An 18,900-nucleotide genomic window follows, 5' to 3' on the forward strand; every position below is an offset into this window, starting at 1 on the left:
TGCATTGACTACATTGAGAGTTATGGCATGAAGAGTGAAGGAAACACTGAAACCCTCTCCAAGCAAAGATCGCAAGGAGACCTCGATCTATACAAGAGCAGATTGATGACAATGCCACAACTGCATCTTGTCATTCACCGCCAGAACAATCTCATGAAGACACATCAGACTTACCCGTGTTGAGAAGATCCACACGTGAAGTAAAAGAGCCTGATAGACTTAATCTTTGAGTACAATGTAAAGCTTTGAAAATGTGTTGACTGTTTTGAAAATGTTTATGTTGATAGAGCACTAACAAAAGTGTTACTGATATTATCTTTATTGTTTTCTTGAAAGTTGATTGATATTGATTTTGTTAAACCTCAAAGAAAGGGGGATGTAATGATCAATAACATGTCATTCTATAGTGGACACTAGGTGGCGCCGTAGAGCTGTGTAGAGCTGTATATAGCTGTATGTATAAGACTACACTACCCAGCTGTATATATATTAAGACTACATTACCCATGAGGCTAGGCTACCCACAAGGCAACAGTCAAGATGGCAGCCTGCACACAGGAGCACACATGCTGCATCTCTACAGATACTGTACCTAGAGAACTTGTACTGAATAAATGACTAGCTAGAAGCTAGCTGTGTTCATAATAAGAATGTCTAGTTATTAATGAACATAATAGGTGGGACCTGGGAAAATCCAGCCCACTGTCTCTAAAGGTCTCCCTACCACCGCGGTATATTAGGCTGACTGGCCTGTAATTGCCGGGTTTATCCCTCCCCCTTTTTTGAACAGGAATGTAACATTTGCAATCCTCCAGTCCTCTGGCACCGCCCCCATATCTAAGGAGGATTGGAAGACTGTGTCCAGAGACTCTGCAATTTTCACCCTTACTTCCCTCGGTAACCTAGGATGCATCACTAAAAAACAGATTATTTGGCCATTATCACGTTGCTGTTTGTGGGACCTTGGTGTGCACAAATTGGCTGCCGCATTTCCTACATTACAACAGTGACTTCACTTCAAAAGTACTTCATTGGCTGTGAAGCGCTTTGGGACGTCCTGAGGTTGTGAAAGGCGCTGTATAAATGCAAGTCTGCCTTTCAAATGTAATTAAGTTGGTGATTTATTTTTGCGAGTGAGGTTTGATTGTCATATAACTTTAACATGCTTTGAAAAAAAGACTTGTATTTACATAACGCCTTTCACGATCTCAGGACATCCCAAAGTGCTTTACAGCCAATAAAGTACTTTTGAAGTTTAGTCACTGTTGTAAAGAAGGAAATGCCCTAAATGTTTGAATTTACCATTTCTCTTATTTTTTTTAATGGTTTCTATGTCTTAGTGATGCAGTGGAGAAATGACCATTCCAACAAAACGTGCTATTTGCTGTTGCTTAAATCTCAATTGTCTTCACATGTGGCATTATCCACACATATACCAAACCAACATGATGCAATCTCAAAAGTGTGCAAATTATGAGAGAACCAGATAGAGTGAGAGACAAAAAGAAAAGTTGCAGGCTTTCCTCTCGTCAAAGAATCAGGATTTTCCAAAACCATCCGATTCAAATCCTGTCAAAAGCTCTATATCCTAGTGCCCCAATTGCAAGCCCCTCTCCAGGTGCTTACTCAGACTGTATTTGACACTGTGCAACCTTGGTGTGCTGTCTGTTCCTCAGCCAACTTCAAACCCCATTGCTAGGCCTGGCTATTTCACCTCTGCAATACTATCTGCCTGTGTCTCCACCTCACTCTTCTATCAGCTGAAACTCTCACTCACACCTTTTGTCACCTCCCAGCTCAACAGCCTCATCAAGTAGTGAACCCCAGTGAAGGCAGATGCTTTCCTACAAGGAGGAAAGGATAATCAGCAGATGTGTTGCCCTGTTTACATGGTCACACCTCTTAATCGATAGTTACAGAGCTGGTTACAGCCAAGGTTTGTTATGTGGGAGACTCAGGAAAAGAGAAGAGCAAGAAAATACAAAACAAAGAGAGTCTGTGTGTCAGTATTAGAGCAGCAGCATCAGAAGTTGATGTCCTGGATTGTTTCAACTTTCCAGTTAGAGGAGGACAAAGCAAATGGCATCACTGGAAGCTATATGGCGAGAGGGGGAGGGGAGAGAAGGAAAGGGGCAGATAAAAATTGGGTTGCGTTCTCGCTCCTTTTGAATACTCAAAAATGTTTGAAACTTCAACACTGAATTCTCATTATAGTCTGAAAATTACTGTGAACCATACTATGGCACGAATGCTTAATCTATTTAAATGACAACATTGCTCACTGTAATTTCCAGGCTTATATTTCCTCTCAGAATCTGATGAGTAGATGATGACACCATCACTAATGTCGAACCTTGTAGGAGAGGAGAGAAAGGATGAAAATTGCAGTGAAGAAAAAAAACTTCAAGTTGGAACAATTATTGATTAGGTAACAACCTCATCCATCATCTCTTTTTCACCTGTTCCAATTATTCTTACAAACCAAATCATCTTTGGAGAGTTTGCACAAAATATGAACAGTGAAATGATAAATTGTGTGTCTTTTATCTTTACTACAGTAATAAGATTTGAAAAAGAAAATGGCAGTGAAACTTATCTTTAAGAACAGCTGTCCATAGAAACTGACTAATAACAAAATTCATTTCTGTTCGCTCACAATAATCATCTCTTCAATTAGACGGAGACCAAAACATTTTCAAACCCTGCAGCATTTTTTGTTGAAATTCACCTGACAACAAGGACTCTCCCCTCAGATCAACACTTGAAAGGAAATCAGTCTGACACGGCTGCCATGTTCACACTTTACAGTTCCACTAAACAAGTAAGTACCGTACCCTAATTATACACAGGGATAGAGGACAAATTTGACTGTACCACACTGTGGAGCATAAGTACTGTGTACCAACACTGTTAGGCATATACTATACCCAAGATAGATATTACAAAAGTTAGATTTTATTTAAACTTTAAAAATATTTGTGCTCATTTAAATGAAGTGCTGAGTTACAAACTTTTTGTATAACTTTTTAGACCCATTCTCCAGGCACTTTCCAATTAGGCCGAACATAGCTTATCTAAAGGGCAAACCTCCCTTTACTCCTCCTAGTAGTGTGCCTTAATATGAATGTGGAAACATGTTGAACAGGAAAAGGCCAGCTGGTTCATCTATCCTGTCCCATACAGTTAATGCCTTATGCATCACAACTAAGATACTCCCTATCCAGTAGGTTCACAGAGAAAGGGATGTTAAAATGCTACTAGCTGGCCAATTTACTCTTACACATTACCTGATAGATTAGTGACATGTTCCATGATGCCAACATAATTCTTTTTTGACATTTTATTAGCATCTGTTGAATGAAATATAATGTAAAGAAATACAACTTTTCAGGAAATAATTACCCTTTTATTAAACAATTTTCTTATACCAAATTTTGAAACGTATAACATTTTAATAAAAAAATTAAACAGATATATTTATTCAGTATTGCAAATAATTTATTAAAAATAAGTTCATGCACTAAAAGCAACTCACAAATCAGTTCTGCATATATATATATAAATAAAATTTAAAATCCAGACTTTGAAAATACATGCATAACAAGTTAAAGAGTAATTTTTTTTTGGTCTTCAGGTTTTATTTAATGCTGTTAGAAGTCAAATCTACTCAACATTTTCTTTTTATATATGTGTCGGTGTTTAAAATTCATCTACTTTGAATGTTAAAAGTAACGTGCAATCCCGTGATGTTCATTTCACTTGCTATGACTCAGTTCAGTGAAAATATAGTGGCCTTGACAGTACATGGTGCAGTAATTGCTTATTAACACCTAAAGTGTTTGTCTGAAATTCCTCACTAAACTAGCAAAGGCATTAACCCATTTTTGTAAACAACCTAATGTTTCCATTAGAATAGCAGCGAATGGAATTTCAGATGAATGCATTAAACATTCATATGAAATTATCCTACAAAATAATTTCAAGGTTCATACCTTAGGCTCCCAGTACACTGTACTATTAGCACAAGTCACACTGAGATTTTCATTGTATTGTATCGGTGCCAGAAACACAGTATGTCATAACCGATGGCAGCAAACTCCTTTAAATGTATTGGTGTCAGTGACACTGACTCCGAGAAGTTGCTTTCCATTGGTTCTGCTTTACAGACCTTCCAACTTGAGGAAACCATTATGACGGTAAAGTCTCAGCCAACTGCCGAAGGTACAAAAGTAGCCAAATTTGCTGGGGGGTCCTCAGAAGCTTTCGTTGCTACTTCTTTTGATAAAAATGCAGGTTGTTCAGAAATTAGGCCGCCACCTTCAAAATGAGTTGGGGTTTTTTTTTGGTCATGACATGCATGGACACCCACATTTAAGAATATCCAAATCAAGTTACTGAGCAATCTACCATCACCTGAAGGGTCATGCACTTACCCAAACCTAAAGAGTTGGCAAAACCAAAGCTTAGGTGACCCACACATGTGTGCAGGAGTATTGCTGGAATTTAACCAGTTAAAACTGCACAGCTTCCCATTGTTTGCCCAGCAAGGACCACCTTACCAGTTGGGGCAGTGCTTGCAGAGTTATCCGAAATTGAGTGAGGAAAAACCCCAGTAACAGATTTAAGACTCCATTGATCATTAGTAAGCCAGTCTGGCTATTCAGTCATCAGCATTCCCCTGGAAGACTGCGGACCTGCCAAGTGCAGGTATTGGATTACTGAGTTGGCCACAGAGGGTTGGCTTGCTTCCCAGCTTCTATTGCCAGGCAGGTCATCTTACCCTCTTACAATCAGGATAAGTTGGAAGGTCTGACTTCACAGTGTTTGAAACCTGACTTTTATTTGAAAACTTTGTTGGTACAGGAGGGCACCTGCCTATTATCCACTAATTAAAAGAGCTGGCTGTCCTGTCGAATCAGTAGAAATCTGATCAGCAGAACAGGAAGCTGTTAAATCGCACTCGTATATCTTGAATGTGCACATGCAGAGCCCTCCCCTCAAAGACAGTACAAGTGAACATTTGCCACTGCTTTGACCAAAAACTGCATATGACTAGACCAAGACTTGTAAAAAGAAAAGTTGTGTTGTTGATGTTTAATTCTACAATCGAGCCCACCTCAAAGACCAACAAAAAGGTTACTGTTTCTTTAAAAATATAACTTTAAATATTTGAAAATTACATTTTGATTTAAGCATTATATTACCCATTAGTTAGCAACATTAAAAAAACTTCTAATACACCTGCCCCTTTATTTATTGAGGGAAGTAATAATGCAGAGCCCTTTCAATACATTGTCCATTTTAGGATATACCATCTATAACAGCAACTTGCATAGTAAAAGCCCATACAATTTTGAAACACTCTTTGTAGACGACTTAGAATCCATTACTTGTTGACATATGGCCACTTTCATTACAATGATGAATCACAGTTATTGCAGTCCTACTTAACTTCTGCCTGAAGCCTTTATCTGTTTAATATGCAGCCAACACTGCTGAGACCATCAAAGTTTTTGTTGGAGTCTCTGGTGGGATTCAGGCAGTGCAGTGGGAAGGGAAAGCTCAGAAGTTGCCTCTTCTTACAGACTTCAAAATCATAATGATAATTGAAGAAATCTCAGTGGACATGAATTTATGAGTAAGGGCTGATCTCAATGAACACAGTTCGTTTTTCTATTCAGTGTGTTTATCAGTTGTTTTGGTTTTGATGAACTTATGACCAAAACAGACTGCTAATTTAAAAGGAAGAATTTGTTTTTGCAAAATCCTAGAATCAGTCGCACTGTAATATGAAATAATATCAGAGGCAGTGTTTCTCACATATGAGATGCAAAGTCTTCTGAAGTTTGATTTGATACTCAGATTTTTGCCAAGTCTTGTACACATGACATGACTTGGATAAGATTTAAACTGGTTGACATGGTATATCTGATATAGTTTCCTGTACATGAATATTTACTTCCAGTTCATATGCCCAACCATGTGACCTTGTCTGCTGCTCTTACCACCCTTTAGATTACTTCTATTCTCACTGCTCGATGGGATTTTGCTGGATTGTGAAAATGGCCTGAATTCTAAATTCAGCACTAATTCGACCAGACACAGTTCACTACACACACACACACACACAACGGGAAACAATGTAGACTATATGTACTATTACAACATAACAATCAACACTTCTATTAAGTCAAACTTAAGATGTGCATAAGCGACATAGATATAAGTAGATTATTATTTTAGATAGGAATTACAAAAGGGGATAATAGCATTCATTTTACATTTTCAACAACTCTATAAATATAAATTTAAATTCACACTTCATGAATTATAGGGCAGTGAAATGGATCACTCACAGACAACAAAGCTTCTGTATGGGGTGGCTGTTTCCTGAACCTCTGTTGGGTCCAGCTAACTACTGACACTGTAAATCATACATCACACTTATGCACAACTTCAACATAATTTGCTGTGTTACAGTTGCTCCTATTCATTATGCATTGACAAGAACATACAAGATACAAAATTAAAGACATTCATAACTGATGTTCATAGCTTATGCTGGGATAAAGAAACATTGGTGCTACAGTTAAAGTAACATTTTCTACACAAATGTAAACTTAAAACATTTTATCAAATAAAACATACACTTCTCTAACATGTATTTTATATATCTTCATGCAGAGAAATGTAATATATTGCACAGAAAACACTTTGGTGGGTTATGGTTCATACATTAGGCTTTCTCTGTTGTGTTACCTGTATTGTGATAAACCACTCTAAATATTGAGTAGGGATAACAGTGTAAGTAAGCCTACTGTAGATGCCATTGGAGTTACAGAACACAGTGATGGATGTCACTGAATCTTCCAGTTGATGCACAGGAAGAATGAGCAAATAGGGCATTATCCCTAAATCTGAATTTTCTTTATTTTTCTTACAAAATATGTACACATGATATTTTGTCATTATCTAAAGCTTCTAACAAATTAGTAACAAAAAGAAATGATAAAAACTTTAAAGTACTGTAGCTACAAGTGACTTTAGATGATTTCGCATTGTTTCAGTTTACTGTGATAATATTGCACACAGTGCAGATATTATTGCTACAATAAAACATCTTTAAGGTAAATTACCAAACAGTTCACTTTTAAATTCTGAATATTAATGTGTCCCTTAGTAACCATATCTGTGATTATGTAATATTCAGCATTGGGCTGAATTTTGAGACTTACCGCCCAGTATCACCCTTACAATGGCGAGGAAGAACTTACTGCCCCATTCCCACCATCGTTGTGGACATCCCTATTTTGTTGGGATCCTCTGAATAAGCAACCTGGGTGACCGCCTGTAAAGGGCAGTTGATTCAGATACTGTATTTTCGGGGCCCTGTGGCGGTGGTAATGCTTGATGGTATTTTAGGTCAGAACTTGCGCCGTCCATGCTCTGCCCAGTATCAGCTGACAGCTGGGCTTAAGAGCAGCCGACGGGCTGTGGGGCCGGGAGTGCTCCACTGGGCTGCACAAAACCAGCCTGGGCCACTGCCACTGCGGATTCCCTTCTCCCCCACCCCCGATATCGAAGCCCACCTTCCAAGGACCTACCTTCTAGCGGCCTGGAGTCGCCTGATACTGCGGGCTGCCTCGAGTGCTCCATTTTCCCGCTGGCCCGATGCTAATCAGGCCCGGCCCTCAAAATAGAACGGGCCTCCTACCGGAATGATCAGGCAGCTGGCCTGTGCTCACTGCCAGTCAGCCACCTGTAGTTCATGCTTGGAGGGAAATCAACCCCATTCTCTCAGGATGCAATCTAATTAGCTGGACTGCTGCATCGACGATGAGCTTGTTTATGGTATAGACACACAAAGAAGCCTTTGGAACAATTTCTTCCAGTCATGTAATATTAGTGTTTCAGCATCATAGGGAGCCTGGAGTTTTGCAGTACCTGAATTTACTCCTTGGGATACGCTGACTCGAGGGTAGGGGCATGGGGCATCTGTCTGAAGTTTCTCTTTCTGCTATTTTAGCAGAGACATTAATCTGTTCAAAATAAATGGGTTAATGCCTCTGCTAAAATACCAGAGGGAGGGATCACATACGAATGCGTATTACATGACATATTTTCAGGGCCTAAGGGTTAAACCGCAGTGCTCAGAAGTACAAAATTCTGAACTTGGATGTGAGGTTGAAATTCCCTTCCTTTAATACAAACTGTTCCATTGGATGATACCAAACGTTGAGCAGATAATTTAATGTTCATGACTTTAATTAAACTCACAAGATCATGGAACAGTTGACTGAAAATTGAATGCATCATAAATATAGCAGCAAAATAAAGGGAAATATTTGGAATTTAAGACATTTTCAACATTATAATTTTTTGGCCATTATCTTGAATTTTGCTTTTAATAAAATACTTTAACAAGGAATCATTTACATGTCAGTATTATTTAAGGTATCAATTTAAATAGGGACTTTACTTTAAAGAAAGATTTAAATCTACTCTATTGTCTTTTGACGTGTACTGGGATATCTTGTTTCCATTTTAAGTGCACTTTTTGCCCCCATGATTAATTTTAGTAGATGTGATCACTAATACATCCCTAAGTAATAATGTGTTAATGCTTTTCATACATAATTAAAAACTATAGTTTACACAAGTTCACATTGGCAGTTCTACTACACTAAATCATTGACAATGCTAGATTCTCATACTTAAACCTAAACCACAGTGTTAACTGTGATGGTAACCTGAGTTGTTTGCTACAGCTCAATGTGCTATTTCATTAGCTTCTGTGTACCTCCAGATTTTCTATGAAATATGAAGATTGTCAGTACAGTAAATAGGCTGAAATATTAATAATAGAATTAAAGTGTTTATGCTTTGCTTTCAAATTTATCAAATAAATATTTGGTGTCATGTTGAGATATAAAATAAAAAAGCATTTTGTAAATAGCTTGTCTGTTCTGTCCTCAAACCCTCTCCCACCCAGACATCTCTGTAAATTCCACCCTCTTAAGTGACAATCGACTGTTTGTGACTCATTGTTTTGGTGGGAGGAAAGGGTTAATAGCCCAAGCGATATCATTGTAAGAAAGCTTATATTAATACCACAGAATGTGATTGAATACATCCCACAGAACTGGCACATGGCTGGCTGTCACCCATCTTTCAATGCAGACTGTGTTTTCCTATCAAGTGTATTGAATTCAATAAGAAAAAGAATCCTTTCTCTTCTTAGAAGTCGTTAGGACCCTGAAACCACCAAGAATTTGGTTTGGTTTCCTCTAACGTTTCCTCATGTTCACATAGCAAACACCATCAACAGTGGCAATAAAATCCAGTGCTGGAAATATCATTACCCTGTACCGCATAAACATGTTTTTTCTTTCTTCCATAAATGAATAAAAATTACTATAGTAAATTATGCAAAAATATATCTGTGCAATTTTAATAAAACAACAAGCTAGGTTTCCTCATAACTTATTTTGCTAAAAAAATAAAAGTGCTTTAAAACCGCTGACTCGAGGGTAGGGGCATGGAGACAGCATTCTGCCAAATCGAGAATGAATCCAAACCTCTAACATTGCCATTAATTTCCTCCTTAAACTTGATGACGGAGTGAAAACTTGGCTTCAGGTAAAACAAGCTTTCATATTTGTCATTGGAAAACTAAGCACAAGCCTTGAACAGGAAAAGGTCAATAATTTTTATTTTCTATCAAACCAAATAAGTTTGGAAAAACCTGTATTTGTGCTCCTTCTCATTCTAGAAGTTTTCTCTGTACTATTGCTGTAAAAACCATTGCATTTAGTACTGATATCCAGTAGTTGGTGCAAGAGTTTTTTTTACACTTTCTGAAATATAGTTTTGTGAGTGAATACAGGATAATTACAAAGGGTTACACTGAAACTGTATTTAAAACTCAATCTGTACAGGTTTAATTACTTTCTGATTGTTTCTACCTGTAACTGGCCATATTACTTTACGTTGGGAATGAAATTTTGAAAATGACATTTGTGCAATGCTAAAATATCAATGATGCACTTTAATGGTTCGTATATAGTATCAAATTGTAGTATGTGAAGTTGTGTAATGCAAATTAAAGTGTTCACTTTTCAACTAAGATAATAGTGACTGTTGACTTTTTGTTGGAGAACAGCCAGGTTATGGAATGGGGAGGCATTTGTTTGATGTCTATGGAAAGTTCAGATTATGTCTTTCACAAAAAAACAGCTGGCACCATGACTGTTTTTCTGTGGAGAAAATGAGAATACAATATTCAGAACCCTTTCACTCACCAGTCTTGTTTTTCTCTCTCTTCACACGAACATGTTTGGATTCACTCTGCCACAATAGGAACTCCTCCAGTCTTCACTATAGGTCTATGCCTATTCAATAGTGTCTTGCATACTGTGGCTTTCATCTGCCAGTAGCGCACTTAGTGATATCCTTATTGGTACTGTTCATCAACATTGTAAAAGTTTCACAAAAAAAAGTTGTCACATCACCGTGTGTTTTAAAATCCATGCATTATCATGCATCTAATTTCTTTTATTCCTGTATAGGCTGGATGTTCCTTCAGGGACTCCAAAATCAATAGGACTACCATGCAATTGGGCCACTGTCTATCAGTTTCTCTGAATTGTCCAGGTGCAGGCTGATTTGATGCTATGTTTTTATTTCATCCCACTTCTCAGCACCTGATTTGCTGCTATAAGCATTACGCTGATGATGAAAGCTATAGCGAATGCACAGATAAGACTCTTTCTTACACACGTCTGTTTGATCTGCTGTGTTGAACATGCTGCAGATAGAAACAAAAGTAGTTTATTCTCTGAATTCACTTGAAAACTGCGCCCACTTTTTGCCTGACTGAGAACTGATGAAACCTACCCAGTGAGAGCAGATAAGTTCAAATGTCAATTAAAAATGGTGACTTTCTGCTTGGGACTCAAGTATATTTTAAAATGGCTATTGCATACAAGAGGCAACTATGCACAATATTTAACTAATATATAATGGAACATATATATTAGCAATACATATGTTAAAAATTCAAATGTACTCAGAATGTTTTAAATCTCAAGTAAAGGGGTAATTTGAAAAATAAAGCACCTAATTCTAGAGTCAATACTACCCCATCACCAGAACGACTATCACTTGCCCTGGAGACAATAAATATACATTCCATACCACAAAGTCCACATGAAGAAAAAATGGTGTGTAATTTAAAAAATGTCATTATACCCATTTAAATATGTATATTAAGTAAAGCCTAACACAGTGAAGAGTTGATCTCACAGAAATTGAGGATTTGTATCATTAAAGGCTGTTTGGGATCATTTTCAACTTTCCATCTTGGCATAAAACTAGTGTTGCGGATTGGCCACCCGTTATATAAACCACCCAATGTTCCTCTCCACTGAAATCAATGGGAGTGAAAATCGGGGTGGGGGGGGGGGGGTGTTCTATGACAGACAGCTAATCCACAATGTCAGTGTTACGTCCAGGCGGCAAGTTGAAAATGTAGCCCTATATTTCCATACGGGATTTTTTTTTTTTCAGTATAATTTCACGTTTCTTTTCTCCAAGATCATAACAATTGTTATAGGATCATTATCTCTAAATGTACTGTGACTTACCTGAGTGGGCGGTTCTGTATATTACTATCTAAACATATGGACCTACATTTTTCATGCCAATTTTTGGGCAGTATAGCTGCCATCTGTAACTATGTATTACAAAAATCAACATTATAATACATGTGGAATACTTTACAGTACAGTAGAATTCACCATGTAGTGCTGAAGTAGGCATAAACTAGAGCTATCTTTATGTACCTAATGCATATTTTCCCCAACTTTCAAGGCTGGTGTGAAAGTGAGATAACTGGAAAAATATTTATGCATTTGACAATTTTAAAACATTTCCTGTAAACTGCAATACAAACCAGCTATCAACACATACATTAAAAAGGCAGAACAATGGGGAGTTTCATTCCAGTAGGAGATTCTAAAAATATGGTCTGTTCTGATAAACATGCTTCCTCTCTGCATTATTCTTTATTATAATTTTGAATCTCAGTATCATAAAGAGATTAATAGGGAAACAATAACCCTCAGCCAAACATAATTAGATACAGTAAAGGTCATACAGAACAAACAATAATTCAAAAACAATATAAAGAGCTAGCTATAAAAATTGAAATACATTGGCGTAATCTAGCTGCAGCCATATTTGAATTAATTATCTGTATAAAGCTAGTGACCCAGACTTTAGTTGTTGCTGTTTTCCTCTATTGAAACTTCACAATTTAATCACAAGGTGAAGTTAGTCATGTTAGTGACTTTGTGTGATACAACATTTGTCCAAATCTGCTTGAATGTGCAATACTGCCCCTTCCCCGCCCCTTTATGGAATAATCTCTTCAGTTTGACCACATCTGTGAAAGGTGCAAATCACCAAGCTTGGGAGGGAGCTTGGTCTGAGAGTATAGTGGTTAGATTGATTTTCTTTGCTATTGAGCTGAGAAGGTGAGGTGATTGTGGGGTATTCCTGTGACCACATTCAAGGCTATATTAAAATGCATGTCTTTACAATTCCTGTTTTTTTTAAACGATTCCACATATGTTTTTTACAATTCTTGGCATCTTCTGGAAGTTGTACTTCCAACAGTTGGATATTTTGAAACAACTCTCAAACACATGTAAGATTCGATCTACCCATTCTGTCTCCATCCCACCTATAAAATCTTGAAGCCCATTTTGAATAGGTCTATGAGTAAGCGGCACAGAGCCCCTGAGTTGTACCATCAGGAACTGAGTGAATTTTAGTGAATCCTGAATGTCTACATCTTCTATCAGTACATTATGCAACACTCTCTACACTTGGGTCTTATTTCAATCACTATTTAAGCCCTGTTAAACTGTTCCCGTATATTTCTGTGGAAATCATCTTTGATTTTTACTCTGGGATCACAGTGCCGAAAGTGAATGTATTGTAATCATCTTGCTCTATATGCTTTTGATATTATAGTTCCACTGTTCCCCCGCCCCCCACCCCTTCTCACCAGTACTAATGACCCATTCATTTGGTGGAAGTAGAAAGTTACATTTAATTATGATTCTTAGTAAGTTTGAAATCATTTCAGAAAATTATTAACGAACCAAATCTTCCAAGTTCACAAGTTTTCACATACAATTGAATTCAATATTTATTTAAATGAGAGCATATTGTGACTCAATGGGCAGGATGTTCATTGGGCCATGGAGGTGGGATTGGAGGCGTGTGTGGGGTTAAAATCACGAAATCGGGGGGCACAAACCCATCCCACCCCCAACCCACCCCCAACCCGCCTCCATGCCAGTTTCAAAGGAGGCGGATACCCGACCTGTGCTGGGGCCCGCCTCCCCGAGGCGGGAAGGGGATTAGTGCCAATTAACTGCCCGTTAACAGGTAGTTAACAGGCAGTTTTTAGCCTAATCCCTATTTTTATTCCTGAAGTGTGGGATTCCCAATGGCTCCAAACCACGCCAAGTTAGCGAGGCGGACCGTCGGGCTGAAGGGCTTGGAGGGGTCGAGATGTCCGGTGTTCAGGTGAGTAATGGGTGCATGAGCGCAGAGGTAAGTGTGTTTGGTGTGTGTAAAGTGTTTAAAGAAGTTTTACATACCTTTACAGCCTTCCTTCCTTCAGGTCTCGGGAGTCCCTCATCTCACCGGCACAGAAAGCAGAATGGCCACGAGCTGTCAAAAGTTGCAGCATTCAGCTTTCTGTTCTGGAGAGATCTCTAAATCAGCCTGAGAGGAAGGAATTAACTTAGTGTACAGATTGTCAGTGTTTGACAGCTTCAAAGAGCTGTCAAACGCTGATATTTCATCTGTTAAAAGCTCTTGACAGATGAAATGTCAATCTGTGACGTCACCTGTTGCCGGGTGGCCCTTAATTGGCCTGCTGAGCCCGCTGGGCGAGCTCAACAAGGTCAATCAAGTGAAAATCGCGTGGGTTGGCCACAACTCGATGGAGGCGGGACTACAACCCCAAAAGTTGTAGTCCCACCTCCTACACGCCTCCAGTATCAAAATCCAGCCCAATGCCTCCATTAAGTCCTCTAATTTTCCTTTATATTCTACAGGATATGTCAAGTATTCTGTTGATTGCACATACTTTGTTCTTGGGGATTCAAAAAAAGGTTATACTGTCAATTTAGCATCAGTGGAAATGATTTCTACCAATATCAACCCATAAGTAAGAAAATAATTTCTGCAGTGATGTCTCCTACTGTTAGGACAAGTATGTATTAATAGTAAACTGTTCCTGAAATCTTAAACTGGATGTAATTATATTTTATCTTAAAGCCTACTTTTCCAGAGTTGTGTGGTGGTGCAATATCTCAATGCTGTCAACACTGTGCTACAGGCTGGTAAGGTGTGGGTACACCCCTGTAGTTCCTCACGTGTTGAGTTCATGACTGCAATCATGCCATGAGGGTGAGGTGACAAGCAGAATGAGCTTGTCCATATTGAGGGATGTTAAATCAGAGTGGGAGTTTGCTCCTCTGTACTTCCAAGCTCAGATAAGGCAGGAGCAGGGGCCTAAGAGCCAGTTACACCCCTCATGCCACATGGCGTGGAAGAAACCTAAAAGAACCAAGGAAATACAATTTTAAAATGCAGCAAGGGAAGCCTTTTTGTTTACATTTGTTTATTATTTTCTATTGTTTAAAAGAGTAAGTACTGAATCCAGTGTTGTAAGTGGGACTCGAGAGCACACTGGAAAATATTCATCCATTTATCACATCCTATCAGAAAGTGTGACATTCAGTCACATTTGTTGAATTTATGACTGTTGTGGCGACAGACTGGAAGCCTGAAACAGATTGTGCAGTAGTTGTATTATATTGGACTTACTGTCAATGTCAACAGGACATTCATCTGGGTTTTCCACATGGCTTGCTTCTTCTGTCATGATTATATTTTCTATGTCTTTCATTGACAAATGTTCACAGAATGCCTCATAAAGGAGTCTCTTCAGCTCTTCCACCGTCATTCTCTGCATATCGCACTGCAGAACAAATCAAAGTACATCAAGTTGGTAATCCCAGAGTAGTGACATCATAACATAGTTATATTCATTGGACTGATAGCAACAACAATTATATTTTGCCTCTTCCAATGGCACTCTGGTTAGCTGATACGAGTTAATTAATTGTAACTTCAGTTGGAACCTTTGTTGAGTCTCTTGCCTTTTTCTGCTCATCTGGACATTTTGCCCACTACAGTGTTTCTGTAATAATGAATACTTTCCAGGGGTTAAACTGAATTCATATTTTCATTACAGAAAGAGCTTTATTGTACCAAAGACCATTATGACAGGCTTCACTATAACCCTAAACCAGGGCAAGGTTTATACTCTTCATCTGGACAAAACCAGTAACAATGACTGGATTAATGATATTCCGAACATCATATCATTGTGTTACTTATTTAAAAGTGCCATTATAGCGTCATAAACAAATAATGTGCCAAAACATGGAATAATAGGATGTGATTGTGTTCCATGACTCCCTATACAATGGTGTCCTGATTTCAGTTGAGGGGTTAGTAGCAGAAAGAGTGTGAAGACAAAGACCAGATAAATCTTTTCCCCACAGGAAACAAATTAAAATTAGAGGGTGAGTTGCTATGTGCTGCTACTATGTGCCTCCTAGAGGCTCATTATAGAGCAACAGTGGCAGAGGACTGGGTGCAGTTGGAAAGTACCCCAAGTCATTAGGGGAGCTACACTTAACACTCTCCATTGCTGGATAACACAAATAGGAATTTGTGTAAAAAAACAGTAACAAGGAGCAGCTTATGGGGGGTAGGGCGAGTGGCCCAATATTGCATATTAAGGCAAGTAAAAAAAACAAAACGTAACCCGTTCTTCAGCAGCCTCCAGTGCATGCTCTGCCCAGTTTTTGCTAAATTTGGCATTGGGGTCTTTAAATAGGCATTAGGCCCTTGATTAGCATCAGTGGAATGGGGATTTCTACCAATATCAACCCGTAAGTAGGAAAATAATTTCTGCAATGATGTCTCCTACTGCAGTGATATCCCTTACTGTTTTAGGCGAGCATCTTAGCCACTCAGAAGTCATTGCCTGTCAATTTGGTGCATCTCTGGGGGGCGGGGGAAAAAAGATCGTGCACAGAAAATCACCCTCAAAAATCTTATTTTTCGCCTGGAAATCAGGTGCGCCGGGGACCAATTTCTCTCCCACTGTTGCAGAATTCTTTTTCCGGTGTACCAATCTATATCTGCTTATTTCCTTTTAATGAGGTGTATTACTCAGATTGGTCAAAATGGAAGAAGGTAGTTTAGTAGGGGTAGCACAGTAACATAGTGGTAATGTCACTGGGCTAGTAATGCAGAGGCGTGGACTAATGATCCAGAGACCTGAGTTCAAATCCCACTGAATTTAAATTCTGTTAATTAAATAAATCTGGACTAAAAACCTAGTATCAGTAATGACCATGAAACTATCGGATTGTCGTAAAAACCCATCTGGTTCACTGCCGTCCTTACCCAGTCTGGCCTATATGTGACTCCAGACCCACAGCAATGTCGTTGACTCTGAAATGACCTAGCAAGCCACAACTGCTATGAAGTACAATAAGAATGAAACCGGACAGACCAACACGAGGGAAAAACCTACTTGACCTCACATTCACAGTCATTGTGGAGACAAAGTCCCGTCTTCACACTGAGGAGACCCTCCACAGGTCTAGCAGCTCAAAACTGGGCATCCATGAGGTGCTGTGGGTCAGCAGCAGCAGAATTGTATTCCACCACAATCTGTAACCAGGGGACCAATCCTGGTTCAATAGGAGCTCATTTTTAGGTACGCCTGGTGCTGCTCCTGGGAAAGCTGCTAAAAAGCGAAAGCTATAGACAGGACTACAATCAACAGATTAGATCAAAGCTCTGCAGTCCTGCCACATCCAGTTGTGAATGCTGGTGGAGCATTAAACAACTAACGGGATGAATATCAATATGAATATCCCCATCCTCAATGATGGTGGAGCCCAGCATGTGAGTGCAAAAGACAAGGCTGAAGTGTTTGCAACCATGCCAGAAATGCCGAGTGGATGATCTATATCGGCCTACTCCTGAGGTCCCCACCATCACAGAAGCCAGTCTTCAGCCAATTCGATTTACTCCACGTGATATCAAGAAATGGCTGAGCGCACTGGATGCAGCAAAGGCTATGGGCCCTGACAACATCCCGGCTATCGTGCTGAAGACTTGAGCTCCAGAACTAGCCGCGCCTCTAGCCAAGCTGTTCCAGTACAGCTACAACAAGTGGAAAACTGCCCAGCTATGTCCAGTCCACAAAAAGCAGGACAAATCTAATCCAGCCAATTACCACCCCATCAGTCTACTCTCAATCATCAGCAAAGTGATGGAAGGTGTCATCGACAGTGCTATCAAGCGGCATTTACTCACCAATAACCTGCTCACTGATGCCCAGTTTGGGTTCCGCCAAGACCACTCGGCCTTGGTCCAAACATGGACAAAGGAGCTGAATTCCAGAGGTGATGTGAGAGTGACTGCCCTAAACATTAAGGCAGCATTTGACTGAGTGTGGCATCAAGGAGCCCTAGTAAAACTGAAGTCAATGGGAATCAGTGGGGAAAACTCTCCACTGGCTGGAGTCATACCTAGCACAAAGGATGAAGGTTGTGGTGGTTGACGATCAATCATCACAGCTCCAGGACATCACCACAGGAGTTCCTCAGGGCAGTGTCCTAGTCCCAACCATCTTCAGCTGCTTCATCAATAACCTTCCTCCAACATAAGGTCAGAAATGGGGATGTTCGCTGATGACTGCACAGTGTTCAGTGCCATTCACAACTCCTCAGATAATGAAGCAGTCCATGCCCGCATGCAACAAGACCTGGACGACGTTCAGGCCTGGGCTTATAAGTAGCAAGTAGGGTTGCAAAATTCTGGGAATTTTTAAAAAGAGGAAACTTTTGTGGTAAACCACTTTTATCGTTCACTATCGTTACACTATAGTTATCACTGTTGTATTGTTCTCACTGTTCTCACTGTTGTATCACTATACGAGGTCACCTCTTGTCGCGCTGTTATACCTGGGCTGACCACCTCCGACTCCGCCCATGGCTCCACCTACCTGCCCAGGTATAAAGGTAGTCGACTGGCTGGTATTCCTCCTTGTTGGGCCCGATCACCCACGAGGGTGGGCTCTGTTATTTAGTCAATAAAAACCTTTAGTTACGTTCCTAACTCGTCGCTTTTTATTGGACGAATTGATAGGTATATCAAATTTATTGACTAAATTTTAAAGATGTCTACTACTGGCCAGCCAGAAGCCCTCCCAGAAGCACAGCCACAGCAGCTTTCAGACACCGGGCTACACCAGCCACACCAGCCGGCTTGGCTGCAAGCCCTCAAACCACCGTACCTGGATCTAAACCCACAGGCAGCAAACTCAGCCCTCAACTTCAAACACTGGCTGGACTGCTTCGAATCCTACCTGGAAGAATCCGGCGTCCCTCAGAGATCCAAACTAAGAGTTCTGAACGCCCAAGCGAGCCCGAGAGTATACGCACTCATCCAGGACACGACTACATACGAGGCTGCTATCAACCTACTGAAACAGCAGTACCGGAGCCCGGTAAATTACATGTACACCAGGCACCTCCTGAGATCCCGCCCGCAACAGCCAGGAGAGTCTGTAGCTGAATTTTTACGGGCGCTAAGAGCACTCGGCAGGAACTGTGACTTTAAAGCGGTGACGGCTGTTGAAAATACGGAAGATAATATCCGCGATGCCTTTGTGAAAGGCCTACGGTCCGACTACTCACGGCAAAGACTGCTTGAAGCTAAAGACCT

At 39.8% G+C, this 18,900-nt stretch overlaps 1 protein-coding gene across 1 annotated transcript in view; it reads right to left on the reverse strand.

The window, feature by feature from the left end:
- Window positions 1-722: 722 nt before the first annotated feature.
- The window catches only part of LOC147104402 (calcium-binding protein 7), a 119,471-nt gene continuing 101,293 nt past the window's right edge, over window positions 723-18,900 (reverse strand). Inside the window, exons 4-5 of the mRNA XM_085961729.1 lie at window positions 14,911-15,064; window positions 723-10,807 (exon numbers count right to left, since the gene is read on the reverse strand). Of these exons, the coding sequence (XP_085817855.1) occupies window positions 10,680-10,807; window positions 14,911-15,064 (282 nt within the window). The 3' untranslated portion in view covers window positions 723-10,679. The remainder of the gene's footprint in view (window positions 10,808-14,910; window positions 15,065-18,900) is intronic.

This window comes from Somniosus microcephalus, chromosome 19 (genome assembly GCF_052327205.1).
Source record: "Somniosus microcephalus isolate GS21.2 chromosome 19, FLI_Smic_1.0, whole genome shotgun sequence".
Classification (NCBI taxonomy): Eukaryota; Metazoa; Chordata; class Chondrichthyes; order Squaliformes; family Somniosidae; genus Somniosus; species Somniosus microcephalus.